Source organism: Azolla caroliniana, unplaced genomic scaffold (assembly GCF_043228905.1).
Source record: "Azolla caroliniana isolate FFs.n. ecotype wild unplaced genomic scaffold, voAzoCaro1.0.p SCAF_16, whole genome shotgun sequence".
Classification (NCBI taxonomy): Eukaryota; Viridiplantae; Streptophyta; class Polypodiopsida; order Salviniales; family Salviniaceae; genus Azolla; species Azolla caroliniana.
The window spans coordinates 1,222,233-1,242,007 of record NW_028230451.1 but is presented as its reverse complement, the minus strand read 5'-3'; the positions used below and the strand labels follow the sequence as shown (position 1 = coordinate 1,242,007).

Below are 19,775 nucleotides of genomic sequence, written 5' to 3'. Positions count from 1 at the left end.
TATAGAGTGGTTTATGCATATTACATCAATACCCCTACCTCTTCCACGAAACCTATTTACATGGAATACCCCTCTCTATCTCTCCATCTCTCTCTCTCTCTCTTTGATTTTGGCTTCCCAATCTGCGTTTTTTTACATTTTCTCGCATTTTTGTATAGTTTCTCATGTTCTTGCATTCTCTCGAAAGAAAGAATTGTCCATTTTAAGCTTAATAACCTTACCACAAATATAGTTGTCAAGCCTCGACTTGTTTATGTGAGTATCAACAGAGAAAAACCAAAGGGAAAGCTTAAGAACCTTACCACAAATACAGTTGTCAAGCCTCGACTTGTTTATGTGAGTAGCAACAGAGAAATACCAAAGGGAAAGCCTTGACCACATATGGGCAATACGTAGGAATCGAAGCCTACCAATGAAAGGGGGTTGATTTAGGAGAGTTCACAAATCCCGAGATGGGATATATGAACTAAAAAATGGTGGAAATGGGAGAGAACTCGTCTATAAATGGAAATATAGGGAGAGGAAATGAGATGTAGAGAGCGTTTTGGAAATGAGGGGTATTTGTGGCCGTTTTGGAAATAGGGGGATGAGTGATTTGGTGATTTTATGAATGATTAATCATATGGGTATTTTTGTCGATATCTTTCATTATATGATGTCAATGTGAGGTGAAGTTTAAGAGGGGTTTAAAGCATGTGTATATATTAAATTCAATATGCCAAAGGATTATCTAGATTTTATGGGAAAGCATGTAGATATATGTAATTAGGTCATGGTAGATACGTGGAGAGGTAAAATATGGAATGGTCACCATGGTTCTACAATTTCCTTATAAAATAATGACCCACATACTAAGATTCAAACTTGGGTGCTTAGCCCACTACATGTGATATCTCATCAAATTTTATCATCCAAAATAGTTGATGGTTATTGATAATCATTACTTGTCATTAATTGGGATAGTTCCAAACAGCCCCAATCAAACTTCAGACAGTCCCAATAGGACATGGTCCCAATTTGAGTTGGGACTCATGAAAGGAGCTAGATCCAGTCCTTGTCCTTGTCCCAAAAGGGGCGCCACCGTAAGTTGGGACAACTAGTCCCAACAGCCATATCCTAGCGAGGAGCATGTCCTCATTTTTTATGATTCCTAATCTCTAAGTTTCTACTCTCTCCCATTGTAATCTTGAACTCTCCCTAGCCCGTTGTACCTTTTGGGTTTGTCGTAATCTTGTATCTATTTCTTATAATATAAATAATCTTCTTGTCCCAATTCTCTTAATCTCGACGGTGTTCTGTGCTTTTCAAGATCCCCATAATCTAGGGGCATAACAATTGTATGATAGCGGGAATAAATTAGAACTCATGGATGTGTGTACAAGATTGCTTTTTTTGGATGATTGGGTACACACCCCATTCTTGTATTTTCATTTGTCTCATGACCAAAATTGGTCTTAGAACCCATTAATATATCTTTTTGTTATTGTTGTCGTTAATCAACTCACTCTAGTGGTGAGTTGTTACACTACTAACACTATATATTGGGTTTGAAATCTAGTTTTCTCACCTCTCTATACTCCATACATATCTCTTAGTTTTTATTACATGCCATTGTGGAATATAGGGGCCCACAATTGTGGAATGTTGGGGTTAAACCCACGACCTCTTGGTCTACTAACACTACATCTCCAGTTCAAAACTTGGTTTACTCACCTCTTTATTACTCGATACATAACCTTAGTTTTTACTGCATCCAATGCAGAATGCAAGGGCTGAACTTCGACCTCCTAGTTTCCATTGAGCGACTTTACCAATTGAGCTACATCCATCATTCATATATGTTTTGTTTCTTCTTCTTCTCCTCCTTCTCTCTCTCTCTCTCTCTCTCTCTCCGAGTATCATACTTTGATATAATGCTCTGCCTTTGATCATATTCGACCATGCTTTCCACATCTCTTCGTCCGAGCCCAATCCTTGCACGAATTTCTCTCACAAACACAATGTGCACTCTCGATTCCAACATTCATTGGTAAAGTTCTTGAACATCGAGAGTCACTTCTCACTTTCACACGTATCACGTGAAATGTAATATTTTTGGTCTCATAGGTCATATTTGACCTCTGAAGACGATAAGATAATCTATCTATCTATCTCTAGTGAGTAATGCTATCGTTTATTATGTTATATCTGTCCAACCCATCACCATACTAAAGGGCTTGCGTGCATCCCATATTGGGTTTTTAGTACATCCACAATGGAGAGTTGTACCTTTACAACAAGAGGGTATTGAAGAAACAATGTCCTATGCCATCATAGGACATCGAAGCTAACGAGAATGGACAATGTCCGTGGCAAGACAAGTAGGCAAGGGCCAATGGCTCAACGAGCCAAACGACCCTCACCTATCATAACATCTCATCTAATGTTGATGACATGGCTATACTTAGTCACAAATCAGATGCATAATCAATGAATCATGAATGTGTGTTTGTTTGATACGTGGAGGAGACTGATTTTTCGATGAATTACAAGGCTATAGGAATGCAACAACCAGAAGAATTTGAATCAACAGGATACAGAGAAGGAAGCAATCTCCCTACAAGTGGACATACATACATTACATTACATTACATTACATTACATTACATTACATTACAATTTACATTACATAGCAAAAGCACGAAAGAGAAGAGAGGGTCAGTTCTATAAATTCCCCAATATAAACTCAGACCTACCCGTGAGTCTGAAATCCCATCCCAATCTTCTTCTTCTTCTTCTTCTTCTTCTAATTCGCCTCTTTCTTACATATATATATATATATATACATACTTTTACTATGTAGAGAATAGAAGACGATGATGATTGTATAGAAGACGACGATTGTATGGCCTTGGTTTGCAGTTCCGCTACTTCTTCCTCTTCTTCTCGCATTCGCATCTCTGTGTTGTGTGGAAAAAACGAGAGGGGTCGGCGGCTAGCCATGGCAATTACCTCTTTTGTGTACCGTTTGCCCATAGCCTTCCACATCCATTCAAGCCACATCTATGAAGGTGCTCATCCGCAGCAAAATCACCCAAATGAACAACAAACGCAACAGCAAAATCAACAACTAAATAGACCACTCCCTAAGCGCCTTGTTCCCATCCCGATCACTCGTCGGAGTAACCACACGTTGGTTGCAAGACCTTATGTATCACAGAAACCGATTCTCATCTCTGATACCATTCGGCTTACTGAGCTGGAGTTCAGGATCTTCACAACACTCAAATCGGTCCTTGGATATTATAATCTGAAGACCCAGCTGAGAGTTGCGGGAGGATGGGTTCGTGACAAGGTAGTAATTGCATTTGTATACTTTTTAATTGCATCCATATATATGAATGTATGTCGTGTCAGGCTCTGCAAAGTACTGATGTATGTATTCGTGTATATGGGTGTCATGTCTTGTTATGTGAAGTATGGATGCATGTATGTACATGTGTGCTGTGCATGTTATGTAAGTAACCACGTATGTTTTTATGCATATTACAAGTAATATGTAAAGTATGGAGGCATGTATGTACATGTGTGCTGTGCATGTTATGTAAGTAACCATGTATGTTTTTATGCATATTACAAGTAATTATCTAAAAAGAACCACTTTTTTTCATTAGCAGCCTACTATGTTATGTCTTGAAAATGAGCAGTCTACTACGTGATGTTTAATGTATATTATGCATATGTATGTGTATTGTATGCCATGCATATTGTGTATATATATATGCTTTCTGCATTATAATCTCAGGGATCAGCTCATGGTTCGGGAGGCTGGTTCTTGACAAAGTCATTGATTTCTTATTCTTTGATTTGTGTATGTATCTACACGTGTATGCCATGTAATGTTGTATCTTATATTATGCAATCTTTACATGAAATATATCAAATTATATCAATGGGCATGTATACAATCTATTCCTTGATGCATAATATATTACAAAATGAAAAGTAGGTCATTCAATGTATGCATGTATAGGTACAAATAAACACTCACACGGACACATCCATATTCTTGCTACATATAAACATGAATAGATCCAAATAAACACAGACACAGACACACCCACACACAAACACACACTCCTATTCTTGCCCTGAAGTAGGTTCTTATCATAATATTTTAAATGGAATTTCTTCATATGCATGATTCATAATATAATTAGATGTTGTTCTGGGCAATTCTTTGTTGTTTACTAGCTTTTGGGGAAAAACTCTGGTGACATTGACATTGCATTGGACGATATGCTTGGCAAAACATTCTGCAGAAAGCTCATGGGGTACCTCCGCGATCTCGGTATTGAGTCAAATGGTTTTGGTGTCATCAAGAGGTGCGCGCTCTTTTCATCTATGTGATTCTCTATGACAATATCATTTTAGAAAGTCATAAATAATGTTTGTTGTGTAAGGCATCATTTTTTCATGTCCCAGCTAGGAGTGGACAAATTATGAGTACAACCTAAATAAGCTCTCATGTGTTGCACCATGGGTAATATTAGCATGGTCTATAAGACTTACCCATGACTATAGATTTTTTCTCCTTCTGGAAACAGATGTAACATATAGTGTTTTTATCACTTTGATCTTCTATACATTCTGCAATAATGAGGATTGTATCTAATAAAGCTGCATTAGCTAATTTTCTCTCATTTCTTCATGTGGTAGGTGATTGTGAGATCATCTTCTAGAAATATCCATTTCCGCTTGAGACGTGGTCTGTTTTGTTAAAAAAAATCTTTGCCTCCTGGCCAGGAAATAATAGGTTTGTGCCATTTCCTTGGAGATCTCTGTACCGCTTGTATCTATTCTTCCTCCAATCCTCTACTTATAACATGAGTGGTTTCCTGCATAGCCATCCCATATTTGCTAGGAAATGGAATCCAGAACCTGAAATGGAAATGGCAAATCTCAAAAAATCTTTAAAAAAGTGTACAAATAAATTTATCAATTATCAAAATATACACATGGTTCCTATTGATTTTGGAATAGGAGAACGGAAAAATAGAGTCTCAATGTTCATGGTCTTGAAAAAAGGCAACAATAAAGCAATTGGAAAGAAGTGGTAAGAAATTTTCATGATTTGCAAAAAACAAATTTTCTTCACTCATCAGTGCAGCCTTTGAACTATGGCATGGTTAAGTTTGATTCTTGCACTATGAAGAGATTGATTTCTTCTTATGGAACCCTAAACCCTAAACCCTCTCTTTCTGTACGCTTAAACTCATGACATTAATTATTTACAGGAGATTTAAAACGTGATACGCGTTCAGTGGCAAAAAGTGCAAATAGACACATCTACAGTATATATAGACTCCGATATGTGGGTGTAGATAGGCTTTGCTCACAATTGGTTCACAAAATTAATGTTTTTTAATGAGATAGAGACACTATCTCATTCTGTATTGATGTTGTGTCTCAGAACTCAGTTTTGATATTTGAAGTCTTTAGTAAATCATAACATATGTGGCATCATGTTATGATCTCACAGAAATCAAACCATCAGACCTTTTAGATTAACAAAAAAGAGTGGAAAAATGTGAGGATTTGGACAGATTCCAAACCATTTCAAAATTGGTCAACCTGGTACTAGGTTGGTTTCTGTTACGGAAGCTCAAAACTTCCTTTGTTTTTAAGTTTCTGTTACAAATTGCTTGTATTCTATTCACAATTTCCTATTGTTGTGACATGCTTTTGTACAACCTATTAAATCATATATGCTATTATGGATTTAGCAATCCAATGCAGGCAAAACACTTAGAAGTTGCTAGAATGGAGGTTTTTGGTGTCATGATTGACTTTGTGAACTTGAGAAGTGCTGGCTACACAGAAAAAAGCTTCATGTTCTCAGCAATGGTGAGATATGCACTTAATGTAATAAAAAGCTAAGGTTTTCACGAGTTTTGATTATTCGTTTTTCTTATGAAGCCAGAATTTGGGACACCTATAGAAGATGCGTTCAGACGCGATCTTACTATAAATAGGTATAACCTTTTCATTTCCAAGTGGATGCTTGTTTACCAAGAATAAGTGTACAAAGCAAATCCTTGGTGCAACTCTATAAAAGTTTATTTCTAAGAATAAACCTGAAAAGCGCATCTCCAACAACCCTGAAAAATCATATTGTATTTGGTAATGGATCATAAATCATCCACATTTTGATCTTGATGGAATTTGACATTGTAATATTTACCTTTGTTTGTGACTCTCACATGAACCATGTTGTTTCACATATTAACAGCTAACAGTCTACATATGATGGAAAATCACACCTTATTGTTTCTTGATATCATTATAGGAATTATCATGATAAAAGCTCAAATGCACACTATTTCATTTCATGAATATATGTAAGTGATGACTTGTAATTTATTGACATTGTTATTGGAAGTGGTCATAATAAAAAGCAGGGTAAATATTGTTTTTTGTGAGTTAAGCCTGGAAATGAATATATTTTTGCGGATCTCCATTGCAGTTTGTTTTACAATATAAACTCAGGAATAGTAGAGGACCCCACTGGCAGAGGTAAAAGACATCATTCGTCAGTTTCAGGTTCACTTTGAGTTTAATACACTTTGAGAGCCTTTTTCTTGTTTTGATATGTTATTCTAGGGCTGTCTGACTTGAGAGCAGGAGTAATCACCACACCTTTACGAGCAAAAGATACTTTTATGGATGATCCACTCAGGGCTCTAAGAGCACTTCGCTTTGGTATGCTAATGTGAAGATTTTTTTTGCATAGCTCATTCTCATTGATCATGCATTCTTCCCTGTTTATAATAAGGTACTTTGAACACTTTCAAAGAAGATTGTGTGAATTGAAAATTGCATTTCATTAAACCATGATAATTTGCATCTGGCAGGACATTAAGTCTGCTAATTACTGTTCAATTGATTCAGTGTTCCAATGAGAGTATGAAATTCAGTGAACTTTATGGAAATAATAAGTTATAGAGATTAGATTCAAGAGACAAATTGGTGTGCACATTTTCTTTGGGCCTTATGCTTTGGTGGAGGGTACTTCAGGAATGCCTCAGAAAGAATACTAGTACTGATCATTAGAATACTCTGCTTATCAGGCAAGATGCCTATACTGGTACCATGTGTAGGACCTGTGATATTGCCATTGTTTTGATGGATGAGGGACTGTGCATGTTATAGCAGAATAGTTACACATGTGTAGGACCTGTGGTATTGCCATTGTTTTGATGGATGAGGGACTGTGCATGTCATAGCAGAATAGTTACACATGTTTCTATGGTAGGATAATTCCTTGATTCATATTGAAATATATGGTAATATTTATTGTCATCATGGTTGAAGGTGCCATAACGTATAACAAATATGACCAATTACAAGAAATATTGATCCTTTATGGATGGGTTGTCATATAGAAATGTTTGTGTCAGTTGCTTGCCCAGATCTTGCAGAGTCTTGGCAGGACTTTTTATAGGCAGATATTTCAAAGGGTAAGGCTATGGTTCACATTCATATAGAACCTTATAATGGCATTGATATACTTAAATAATGCATATGAACAGGATACATGTGGAACCCTGCAACATAAAAAAAGAGTAAATAGCTATCAATAATTATGTACTTACACATGAGTGTCTTCTTGCTCTGGAAAATATAATTATTTGAGAGCACTCTTCGTAGGTTGATATTGAATAAAATTGTCCTTGTGTAATATAATATGATCAATTCTAATGGTTTTTGGATGATTGAAAGAGCAGTTGCTACGTTGGATTATGAACTTCATCCGGACGCAAAGGATGCTATTGATACTGACCTTAAACTTGCTCTAACCACGAAAATTAGTCGAGAGCGCATTGGTGCTGAGGTAGGTGTATTATTGCACAAATGATGTTTCTTACTTAATAGAAAACATTACTAAGCTCATGGTCAATCTTCTAAACCCAATGAAAGAAAATCTGGATTTACTTGTGCAGATAGAAAGAATATTCAGGAGCAGTAAACCTGTTAAAGCCATGGAGATTCTTGTTGAAAAACAGCTCTTCCCCATCATTTTCAAACCACCACCTGAGCTTGAAATAATTCTACCAGATGGCATTGACAGGTCTTCCCCTTAGTTGGAAATTTGTTTATCTTTGCATTATAGTTGGTAATCACTGTTATACACTAAATTTTGCACATTGAATTTTCTAATAGGAGATGCTTACATGCACTTACATCAATTGTGGAAGTTGTTAATCACTTTGGAAGTGCCAAGTTACTGGTAAATATCTAGGATTTTAAGAAAATCTGAAATAAGGTCTTCTATTTATGTAAGAAAATAACTTTAGCTATTGTGGTCTGAAATGTAGGCAGATCATCGGAAGAGCTTGTATTTGGCAGCATTTCTGTCACCGTTGAGGACATTTGAGTATCAGCATAAAGACAAACTGGTAAATTTCTAGTTTATCTGCTGAATAGTGCAAGGTAGCACTAACCAAAAAATAGGATTTGGTTTTCCCTAAATCCAGTGTGACCCCATTTTTTCATTCCCAAATAAGTATTTATTTGTTCATGTGGAGTTTAATTCAACTCAATTCAATCTATAGTAGTTTACAAAACAATATTACAGGTCTACGCAAGCTACCTTTTTGTAAGACGTTCAACTAAATTCTTAAATTTTGAGTGTTAAATGGCACAAGTCGATTAGCTTTTACTTTCAGCAATTTATGGGAGTCTCCTCATGCTGGTTGCATATTTAATTGGCAGATGCTTGTCTCCACAGTGATAATAAAAGAGACGTTGAAGTTGAGGTCTATCGATGCTGCTATGGTATGCTCATTCGTGGTTTGCAAAATATTTATGAGATCTTAAGGATACTCTTTTAACTCTTTTTGTCTTCTTGCATTTTGGGAAAAATGAAGGTGAAAACACTGCATGAGACTGCAAATAATTTCAGCGGTATACGCAAGCTTCTTCTGAAGATGAATGAGATTTCCCAACAAGAGACCTCAGAATCATCATCACATGAAAACATTTCAGAGATATCTTTCTCGTACGACAAACATAAAATTGGTACATGGAATTCTCTCTTGCAAATTTGATGGGTAATTGCAATGATGTGATCCATCTTACAATAAAAATGCATGTGGTTGTGAGTCTGCAGACATCCATTAGGGTATTCTGTACAGCTTGTCCAGAGTTGGAAAGAAGTCTTAAGAAATTGTGATTGTGTAGAGAACATGTGTAAAGTTTAAACCATGCATTCCTTCAAAAAGCACTTGTAATTATTATAATGAGAGGAAAACCAAACACATGAGAATGAATTTGATTGGACTTTATATGAGGATCCAGAATATACTAAAAATAATTTCAGCTAGCTTTTCAGTTGTTGCTTGAAATTTTAAGGTTGTTGAAAACTCTACTGAATATTTATATCCTGTTGTAACCTACTAACATCTGGCTTCGCATGAAAAAGAGAGACATCTGCAGGAAATGAGAGGACTTTGGCGTGCGTCGATGTTGCTATCGGTAATTTTGGAAGATGAAGATAACTTGTTCAGTATGCCGAATGAGAAAAGAAAGGTGGAGCTGATCAGGAGGTCAAATGCATGCCTTTATGTGGAAGAAGCCATAGTGAAACTGGGTGAGCTTTGTGCGATATCTTTGCATTAGTTCTTATTTTTTATCACGAAAATCTGCTCATAAACTTGGGCTTGTGAATTTTAGGGCTTGACAAAGTTAAGGGCACTAATCCTTTTATATATAAGATCGGGGCAGTGGATCATGGTTAAAGCGTCACAGCCATTTCTCTTGAAAATTTAAACATGGTTCAAGGTTTGGTTGACTTTGACACTTTTCCATGGTTGGAAGTGAAAGAATCTGTCCATATGAGCAAATAATAGTTGATATCGCAAAAGAATGACGTCTTATATCAGCGCTCAGATAATCAATTTGAGACTAAAGGGATCGGGGAGCTAACACTTGTGTAAGTTGTCATGCTTTTCAAGTTTTCAAGGTTAGCAACAACTTATGATTGGTGGACGTTTATCCAATATTGTATATATATATATCCTTCATTGCAGGATGTATCAAGCAAGGTTTGATCAACATGACGCTCACTCTTTTGCTTGAAAATTCCGAAGTGCTCATGTATATTTGCACATGGATTTTGGGAGAGGTGCTTTGGCTATGTATTTGTATTATATTCAAGTATCCTGTACCATTTCCATCCCCACCTACTATTCTTTACAGTATCTATTACAAGCCCTTTGTTTTCCATTTGCAAAGAAACAATGCACAGCACAATAAATCAGGAAAAGAGATGTTTGTGTGTATCTGTTTTTTTGAAGGGAAAGAAAGCTCATTATAATGATAATGCAAAAAAACGGATGTAAGCAATTGTTAGAAATTTGTTTTTTAAAGTTTAGAATGGTATGGTTTATAAGCTACACTACATATACTAAGCTTTTGAATGTCAAATTCTTTGCAGATATGTGCTGTATAGATCAATGTACTGTTTGGTAGTACTTCGCAATACCACTACTGTAGCTAACATCCAATTCAACTTGTAACTCGGTGACAATTCACCAAAGCCAAAAATCACATTCGCTTCCCATTTAAAACCAATTAATTTGGCTCTTACCATGCAAAATTTGTGAAAATGTTCACACGTTTGTTTCCCATTTTCTAATGCAACTACATGCACTTGCTTAAAGCTCTTCAAACTCTGAACTCAATGACCAAGGAGAGGCGAGGCATTGCGTGTCTAGCTAAAACTAATGTAGACAAAAGAGTTTGCTATCTAGTTGTGAGATGAAATGGTTCAAACCAATAATGTTATTCCTTCACCTTGGAAGGAGGTAGATAAAGTCACTACAAACATGCAAAGACAAATGTGTGTTCTATGTATGAAAGGAGGATATCCCTTCACATTGAAAGGAAGAAGACAAAGTTGCCATGAACATATAGTGACGAATGTGTGTTCTTGAATGATGTTATTCCTTCACATTTAAAGGAGGAAAATAAAGTCAAAGCAAATAAACAAAGATGTGTTGTGTGAACCTCACTATTTGAAACTTGAGTAGTGTCATATCAAGGATATGTCCAGCAGTAACACTCCCGTGAAATTGATATGTTGAGAGAACTAAAGAAAGAGACAATAATTGGCAGAATTAGCCTTTTTGTATTGGTGGAGATTATGATTGAGCATGTTGACTATTGTGGCAAAGTAAAACGTTTGTCAAGCTTGAGAACCATAACATTATTTTAGTATTATTTGCTTAAACATCACAAGCCATGGAATGATGCAAACACAGTCTCTCAACATTGTGAATTTTTAGAAACCCAAAACTCTAAGCCCTTCTATGTACAAAGCCTTGAGGTTCTTTTTATGAAGTACACATGCCTTCACGATTTTTAGTCAGATTTTCCTAGTTATAGACTTTGTAAAGGTGTTTTTGAGATACTTATATATGTGCGTCTCCATGAGCAATTTCTAAATCTCATTTCTACATTGATTTGGGGGGACTGTGGATTATGTATGAAGGAAAAACTTGAGATATTTAGCAACAAAGAAAAAGGTTTTGAACATTGTACGCACTTTCCAAAGTTTTCAAGAGTGATTTGGTGGTTTGAGATTACATTGTCATGTGTGTGTATGCAAGGTGTGTTTGTCTAGTGTCTGCCAATTGGTTGGAGGTATATTTGTAAGTTTGTCACTCATTGTTAAACTATTTGCTTGACTTTGAAAGCACAATTCTCCAATCGCCTATAAGATAAGGAAAACCTACCCTCGAGGCAAGCAAAGTTGCCATGAATCTCCATTTTCCCATTTTATTTCTAACTCTTAGATGGAGTTAATGGTCTTGTTGCTATTATATTACTTATTGCAACACTTGTTTCATAAGCGGCAAGCCCAATAGTAGTACTTAGAGGCAATCCACTACACACACATGAAATTGTGTAATGCATTATTAATCTAGCTAATTAGGAAACTCACCATCCACATTATAAGAAAAAGCATCTAAGTCAAGGTCATTTTCAAATTGAAATATAAAAGGCACTTGCACATAGTGTATCCCCCCCCCCCAAATGTTTGTATTGAAATGCCTTGTTGTTGAAAAAGTTGTCCTTTGTAAACACGAATAAGTGTGAGAAGAATTGAAGCCTTGACCAACTGAGAATATTCAACTGCCCTAACCATGTGAAGTAGTTAATTCTTGATGTATGTATTATGTTAGATTTGCTTTTATTGTTTGAAGCACAAGCTCATTAGAGTTGTTAGCTTCTCACAAAGAAGGATGGGCTTTCATCTATGCTCTTGAAGAATCCATCAAAACTACATGAAGAACTCATCACAAGAGTTTTCGAGCATTGGAGGCCACTTAACCAATACCTTTTTGGGACCAAAGAATTCCTTGAATATTTTTATTTTGATCCCATAGGTGAATTGGCCTCCAATGGGACAAAAATATAAATATAAACTCTCCATATGTGACAGAATGATCACACAATAATTGACAAATTTCTAGGTTTATAAGTTTTATATTATATGCCATTATCGTATTATTTTATTTTTACCCCCCCAGAGTAGAGCTTGTGCTTCATGTATGAAAATGGCATGGGTCTCCTCAGTTATCATGAAAGCATTTGTCACGCGTAATAAGTCCGATAGAACATTCAAAAAGCTACAAAGAGTAATTAATTTAGAATTTTCTGAACCGGGAAAACATGATAAATGTTTTCTCTTACGAACAATTGTATGAGCAGACATCATATTCTACATGAAAGGAACATGTTGTACCACACCTACACATTTAACAAATTCCACGTAAAAAGGCGTCTTCGTATATTTCTAAGTCGGGGAAAAGAACCCCCTCCCCCCCCCCCCCCCCCCTTTCCTTTTTATTTGTAGACATAGTGCAAAAGTGGGGCAACCATATATTTAACATGATGGCGCGTCCTAGGTATACAGAATATATATCCCATACATACATACATATATATAATATAACATAACAATGAGAGGCATTGATGTTCAATGCAACGTGGCGCGATACAGACAATCATACATGTATGTATATATATATATATATATTCATGCAATTGTCAGAACGAAGACATCAATAGCCGATTCTCAAGTGTCACACACGGGTATTCATTCCACAGATGACCAACCTACCTTACGTACGTAGTACCTAACCTGGGGAGGGTGTCAAATTGGAGAGACAAGCAAGAGAAAGAAGTGTGGAAGATCATCTTGCTTCCCCCAAGATGCTAAAAAACAAAAGAAACCCCCCAAAAAGCAGAAAGGAGCATGTAGTTCTTGTTTTTTGGCCCCCCCCCCTAAGATGCTAAAAAAGAAAAAGAAAACAGAAGAAACCCCAAAAAAGCAGAAAGCAGAAAAAGCAGAAAGCCAAAAAAGAGAGAGCAGAAAGCAGCAGCAAAAAAGCAGAAAGCAGCGCGATGCTTTTTTAATTTGTTATTAAAAAAACATCTGTTTGAACAACGAAGAAGAGGCTGCTCTCCATTCTTCTTCTTCTTCTGCCTTCTGCGTCTCCTTCTCCTTCTCCTTCTCCTTCTCCTTCTCCTGCTCCTGCGCTCAAACCCTAAAAATTTCTTCTTCCTCCCCTCTCTCCTTCCTGCGACTGAGAGAAAGAAAGAGAAATACGTGGATCGGTGTGATGCATCCCATGGGCCGCACAGCTCCTGATACAGAGATGGCGATCCCTGCTCCCACCCCTGAAATGATTACCCCCCACAACGACGACGACGACGACGACAACGACAACAGCAATTCCACTTTGAATCCTAACCTTCGCCTCCATCGCCATGGCCGACCTTCTTCTTCTTCTTCTTCTTCTCCTCCTCCTCCCCCCCCTCCCCTTCTCATCGATGAGAATCAACAATCAGCTCAGAGCAAACCTTCTCCTTCTCCTTCCCCTTCTGCCTTGCCTCGCAGGAGGGGCAAACCGGCTGGGGAAACGGATACAGAAATGGCCGCTACAGTTTTAGCATCAGCTGAAACGCCTTCTAAAACATTCGTGGAAACGACTGAGGAGACATCTGCCGACACGCCAGACCAAGCAACTAAGAAGGAAGATGAACGGAAGAGTAGGTCCCAAGGTAGTGCTGAGGGTGTGGATGCTGAAGGAAACAATTGCACAGAAGTAACTGTTGCAGCCAATCAAAGTGGTGGTGCTGGCGATGGTGCTGGCAATGATGGTGAAGGGAGCGAACAGGAGGAGGAAGAGGCAGGGGGAAGTGCTGAGGCTCTGGGAGAAGGATTCTATGAGGTCGAAACTGTGCGTAAGAAACGCATTCGGAAGGTAGGCCTCTCTCCATTTACTCGTGCAGAAATTAAATACTTTTCATTTTTATCGTAATGCCTTGAAAACAGATGGCTTTCCCAGATCAATTGGCTTCCATGAGATTGAAATATGTTTACAGTTTGAGGTTTCCATTCTCGGCACAGAGAGAAATATTCCACGTGATTATGCTTTGGAAATGTATGCTGTAATAAGATTAAGAAGTATCTAGGAGGTCAAGCATGTGCTTTAAGTAATGGGATTGCCCATTTTCATGCAGAAAAATCAATCTTTTAATCGTCAAGATTTGCGCCCATCAGTCTCCCATTATCGTGTGAAAAGATGAATATATCGTTATAAAAGAGACAATGTTTCTTCATTTTGCATCGGGAAAATGTGTCTATTCAGTAGCGTCACTTTTCCAATAAACTGCAGGAAGTTAAATCTGTTATCAATTATTGTTCTTCTCAGAAAAACCCAACAGTGAAAAAAAAAATAGTTAGAGAAATGATTCTTCTTTAATTCGCTTCTTAATGTTCATCTGCACCTTACTTTTTCACAGGGCGAGGTACAGTACCTGATAAAATGGTGAGTGTTCCAACTAAAGTTCATTTTTGGTTCTCAAAATTTGGTATACACTTAATTTCCTACACCAGACATTAAAATCTGAGAATGTTGTAATTTTACGAATTAAGGAGAGGATGGCCAGAGTCTGCAAATACATGGGAGCCCTTTGAAAATGTAAAAGGTTGTGCAGACATAATAGAAGAGTTTGAAGCAAGGTACGAGGTTTCTCAATACACGGTTTCTCAATACTTAGGTGTCGTGACAGTTTGCTTGATTGTTTTTATTTGTACCTGCATTACATTCTATGCAGCTCGGCAACCAAATCAAGTCGAAGAGGACGATGGAAAAGGAAGCCTGGAACTCCAAATTTACCACAGAAGCGAAGGCGTAATGGCGAGGAGAAATGTGCAGGTGCAGACGATGAGAGAAATGCAATAGAAGATGCAAAAAACAATGTTGTAATATTTACAGATGCTATTGATGGTATACAAAAACCTGATGGCAGAGCAGAAATAGATTCAGAAAAGTTAGTGCTAACAAAGAAAACTGATGTCCAAATGTATGCACAAATGAATACCGAAATGTTAACTCTAAAAGAGATTACTGATGTGCAAATGCATGGAGAAATGAACACAGAAAAGTTAGAGTTGACGGGAAATACAGATGTACAAATGTATGCAGAAGGAGATACAGAAAAGCTAGTGTTGCGGCAGAACACAGATTTGCAAATGGATGCTACGATAACCACAGTCATCCAAGAGGTTGCCTTGCAACATGTAAGTAATGGAAAGCAGGAAAATTTAGATGATAAGCCTCAACTCCTACCTGCTAAGGAGACTTGCTCTGGCTTGCCTTTTACTGGACAAGAAACAAGTGAGGCTGAACGTCAGATTAAACAAGCAATGGAGAATAGTCATCATAATGAGGCAAAAGGAGAAATTTTCCAAAATGAAAGTGGCACTTCTGAACAACATAAGTTAAATTTATCTTTTGAAGGGGCTACTGGAGGTGATCTCATTAAGGATGTGGTTGGGCATATTTCAAGCTCTCCTTCTGAAAAAATTGCACAAGAAGAGAGCGGCAAGACATTGGCCATCGACAAGTGTACAGGAGCCAAGAAACGAAAACAAGGTTTTGTGAGGCGTGTCCGACAAAGTCCTGATGCTGAGGATGAAGATAAAGTGGCTAAACACAATGATAAGAAACATTTGGATGAAACAAAATCTCCCATGGTGCAGGACCCAGGATCCTCAGAAGAGAGAGATGAGCGTGCAAGAGATTTATGTGTGAATGAGGTTAATATGCAGACAATCCCCCCTTTGCGGAAGATATTAAAAGCTGTCAATTATAGCAACTCTTATGTGGATGGAAAACATGATGTAACCGTGCAATTCAAAGTTGCAAGGTATGAACTTTGTTTAGTTTACTTGTTTCTGCATGACCAAGAAGAACGAACACAAAGCAGTTCTCCATTTAAGAGTCAAACGAGGATGTTTGTTTCTGGTGCTTTTACTAGCTCTTCTTCAGGCCATTTTGACTCGTTTTCTGCTACTGTATGTTGAAATTTTCTGTATTTTTGGGAAGTTGAATAATATTTCCATTTTCGAACTTGAGTTTGTTTCTTAATTACATTTCTGATATGGTTTGGAACTCATGTTTGGTCACATAGAATGTATACCACAGTCCTGTTTTTTGTAACTTTCCCTATTCACTCTGGTTATTTTCTTTTGGTTTTATAGTTGTGCATCTTTTCTTAAATCCTGTAATGTTAGATTTCTAGATCTCTTTATAAATGTTTTTATTTCAGACTTTTATGCTTTGCATTGTCAATGATGGAAAACAAAGCAAAGACACACTCATGATGCTTTTTAATGTGCTTTTCTTGATGTTTGAACAGCGCTGATGGACGGGAAGTGCTTCTAGACAACAAGTTCATGAAGGAGAATTATCCACTCCTAGTAAGTATCTTTTATTCATGGGCTTTGTGTTTCTAACACATTTAATTTTATAAACTAACTGTGACATCTTTTATTACTCAGCTGATTGAATTTTATGAGAAGCATTTACGGTACACCTCTTCAACAAGAATATAAATAGAATATGCAGTCTGTAATGAAATCGAAAAGTATATGGTAAGATAGAAAGCCCATACCTATGGGGAGCTTTGTATTATATTCCCAATCCAATGACGTGTCTCTCTTCAGGAGCTTCACCCTCGTGTTCATAACGTTTTCATCGTGGGCTACTAAATCGCACTGACAGTGATTGATTGCTTTTAGCATTGGATCACAGAAGTCTATATATCAGAAAAGGAATAAGCTCATCTGTTTTGAGTGGTATACAAAAGGAGATCCCGAGACTATGTTTTCACCGTAGTTGTCATTTGTTCTAAATTTACAAAGTACATGGGATGGTGTCAGAATAACATCGAGCAAAATGCTCTTTGCTTTTTATGGTAAGAATAGGACTTACTACTTACAAAGTTTATGTCGATTACTTAGTTTTTGAGGAAGCTGTTGAGTTTGCTCAAGAGGCTTTACTTACTCTGGGAAGGATAGTAGATGACTACCAAGAAGAGTTCTATGCTAGATGTAAGATATTATATTCCGTTTTGTATGCTAATGTGAAATTTTGGTAGTTTAACATGGTAAGGTATCTTGCAAATGGGCATGACATCAAAAGCTCATATATTTGAGAAATGTGTGGAATGAAATTAACTTGTGGGTTCTATATCCTTGTTTTTCAAATGTTGTGATGACAGAGGAGATTTATGTTAAGCATAAGACAAGCATGAAATCATTGATGTGCCAGGCAATATTTTTTTGTGCCTGGATAACCACTTTTCTTTCTCTTTTATGCTAGTAATGCTACAGTTAGTGTAAAGCAGACAAATCTAAGCTCTTATGCTTGTATCCAAAACACAGGCTACAACTAGAATGTTAAGCAATTCCATTTGAAGAAGAACTATATTTGTCTCTTGATCAAGAATATATCCAATATCCCATAAAACGATGTCAGGTGAATTTGATGGTGCACTAAATAGATATTTATAAATTTTTTCAATGAGATTTCTGGATGATATGAGTCATTTTTCTATCACTTGAAATTGTTAAATTGCAGTCAATTACAAGTATGTTATGTCTTTCCTTGTTTCATAGTAAACAGTGAGCCTCTTTGTCATTGCGAGATTATACCTGGCTTCTTTTCCTTGCTGTGTATGTCCATAATATCCATGTTCAGAGCCCAATGTGGCTTCTAATTGTATGTCTGCCCATGTGTATATAAGCAATTTTTTCTATTGCTATAAAATAATCAATTAAATAGTGGAATGTGAAAGAAACATTTGTGTATCTATGAGTAGAAGCCACATTGGAGTATCCTGTTTAAATTAATGTGCAGTCCGTAGCCGATGCATATATGTTGTGGAATGTGCAGTAATCCAATCCAAACTTTTATTGTAAATGCCATTGATAATCATGCAATTATTAGAATCCAATTGAAAGAAATTGTCAGTACCATCTGTTTGGCTTCTAAATGAGTGTTCTGCCCACTGTTTATAATAGACACGAAATTTCTCGACTGTTGAGGTAAAAGCTTTGTTGCCACTTGAAATTACCAACTTGTAGCTCTATAGATTTTAACATTCATAACCATAGTTCATCATAACGGCTTACAGTTTTCTAAGATTTGTTTACATTTTTATATGTAGCAGACAATTGCCCCATTTATTTTTAAACGTTAAAAAGTCATAGAATATTGGTCTTGTACTCAATAAAATAAGATTTGTTAGCTTTGTAAGAACCTTGTTTAGATTTTCCCATGAAGAGGTATGAGTACCCAATGTGGGGAATGCTCTTTACAACCCTATCTTTTGTCTTTGGCCATTTTTCATGTGACAAAGATTTTGCAATATTATTATGGGGTTTAGCCTAGCCACTAATATTAAAACTATAACTATTAAAAGTTTAATACAGTAGCATTACGTCAATGGTTGCAACGTATGGCTTACAATGACCAACATTATTTGTGTGTAGAGAAATTGTCCTTATCAATGCTTGTAAGTTTGTCTTCAGGATCTATGAAGTACAATTATTCTCCTACCTCACATGAGGATTTAGTAGTAAGATAACACCTAAGTTTGCATGGGAAACTACTGAACTTAAGATGAATAATGATAAGTTGCCAATGCAAGTGCAATAATGAGTGATGTTAATCGCAACAAAATCATGAGCCTACATATAATATATCCTCTCTCAAAAATTGAATTGTTGACATGAGATTTAGAACACTCACTTTGGTCTCTTCAATTCAAGGAATAAATCGAAACCCAATTTGCCTTTAATTTGTTCAATACTAGGGTAAAACTCGTCAACAATTCTTACACATGTTATTTTGTAAATAAATGAGCTAACAAAACTCCTCGGCCATATACATAGCTAAATAATAACCATGTAGTTAATGGACTAATTTACTTCTTGCCCATGTAAACAAATAAAGTAATAGACTTATTGGCCATGTAACTAAATGGTAACCATGTAAGTAATGGACTGATTAACTACTTAGCCAAGTAATAAATAAACATCATAGTGATGTAATTAACCAATGTGAGATTTAACATTGCACATATTTAAATAAATGAACGAACAAACTCCTTTGTCATGTAACGAATAGAATGGTATCTATGTTGTCACTTGACAAATTAACTTCTTTGCATTGTGGTTAGTTAACGGTCGACGTTGCAGTTAATTAGCTTTTCTGCAATAAAGGTATTAGCCAATAATTAGAGTCTAAACCATGTTATTAATGAAGCAAGGAAGGCCCATTAATGTTAGCCATGTAATTAAGGAGGTAACTAGTAAAGTAATTAAGCAAATCAAGTGTGTAACAAAATCAAATTTCTATATAGTTCATTTT

At 36.5% G+C, this 19,775-nt stretch overlaps 2 protein-coding genes across 3 annotated transcripts; both read left to right on the top strand.

The window, feature by feature from the left end:
- The first annotated feature begins 2,836 nt into the window (after positions 1 to 2,836).
- Positions 2,837 to 10,308, top strand: LOC147853460 (CCA tRNA nucleotidyltransferase, mitochondrial-like). Of its 2 annotated transcripts, XR_015531189.1 has the most exons (15): positions 2,837 to 3,334; positions 4,234 to 4,364; positions 5,766 to 5,886; positions 5,959 to 6,014; positions 6,506 to 6,555; positions 6,643 to 6,741; positions 7,767 to 7,873; positions 7,983 to 8,110; positions 8,203 to 8,269; positions 8,358 to 8,438; positions 8,755 to 8,817; positions 8,910 to 9,060; positions 9,464 to 9,631; positions 9,715 to 9,973; positions 10,071 to 10,308. XR_015531189.1 is itself a non-coding variant. In XM_087332402.1 (14 exons), the coding sequence occupies exons 1-14, from the start codon at positions 2,885 to 2,887 to the stop codon at positions 9,777 to 9,779; spliced, it is 1,737 nt and encodes a 578-aa protein (XP_087188528.1). In that variant the 5' UTR covers positions 2,837 to 2,884; the 3' UTR covers positions 9,780 to 10,308. The 2 variants fall into 2 exon arrangements, 1 of the variants encoding a protein (XP_087188528.1); XM_087332402.1 differs by having other exon boundaries at positions 9,715 to 10,308.
- Positions 10,309 to 13,652: 3,344 nt separating this feature from the next.
- On the top strand, positions 13,653 to 17,502 carry LOC147853459 (uncharacterized). Its single transcript, XM_087332343.1, has 6 exons — positions 13,653 to 14,315; positions 14,857 to 14,882; positions 14,990 to 15,076; positions 15,172 to 16,266; positions 16,759 to 16,819; positions 16,901 to 17,502. The coding sequence occupies exons 1-6, from the start codon at positions 13,671 to 13,673 to the stop codon at positions 16,952 to 16,954; spliced, it is 1,968 nt and encodes a 655-aa protein (XP_087188469.1). The 5' UTR covers positions 13,653 to 13,670; the 3' UTR covers positions 16,955 to 17,502.
- The last annotated feature ends 2,273 nt before the right edge of the window (positions 17,503 to 19,775 follow it).

Coding starts and splice junctions, on each gene's coding strand:
- LOC147853460 (XM_087332402.1), top strand. CDS start 2,885: ATGGCCTTGGTTTGCAGTTCCGCTACTTCTTCCTCTTCTTCTCGCATT. Junction 8,439..8,754: donor ATCAGCATAAAGACAAACTG/GTAAATTTCTAG, acceptor TTTAATTGGCAG/ATGCTTGTCTCCACAGTGAT. Junction 8,818..8,909: donor GGTCTATCGATGCTGCTATG/GTATGCTCATTC, acceptor GGAAAAATGAAG/GTGAAAACACTGCATGAGAC.
- LOC147853459 (XM_087332343.1), top strand. CDS start 13,671: ATGCATCCCATGGGCCGCACAGCTCCTGATACAGAGATGGCGATCCCT. Junction 14,883..14,989: donor GTACAGTACCTGATAAAATG/GTGAGTGTTCCA, acceptor TTACGAATTAAG/GAGAGGATGGCCAGAGTCTG. Junction 16,820..16,900: donor AGGAGAATTATCCACTCCTA/GTAAGTATCTTT, acceptor TTTATTACTCAG/CTGATTGAATTTTATGAGAA.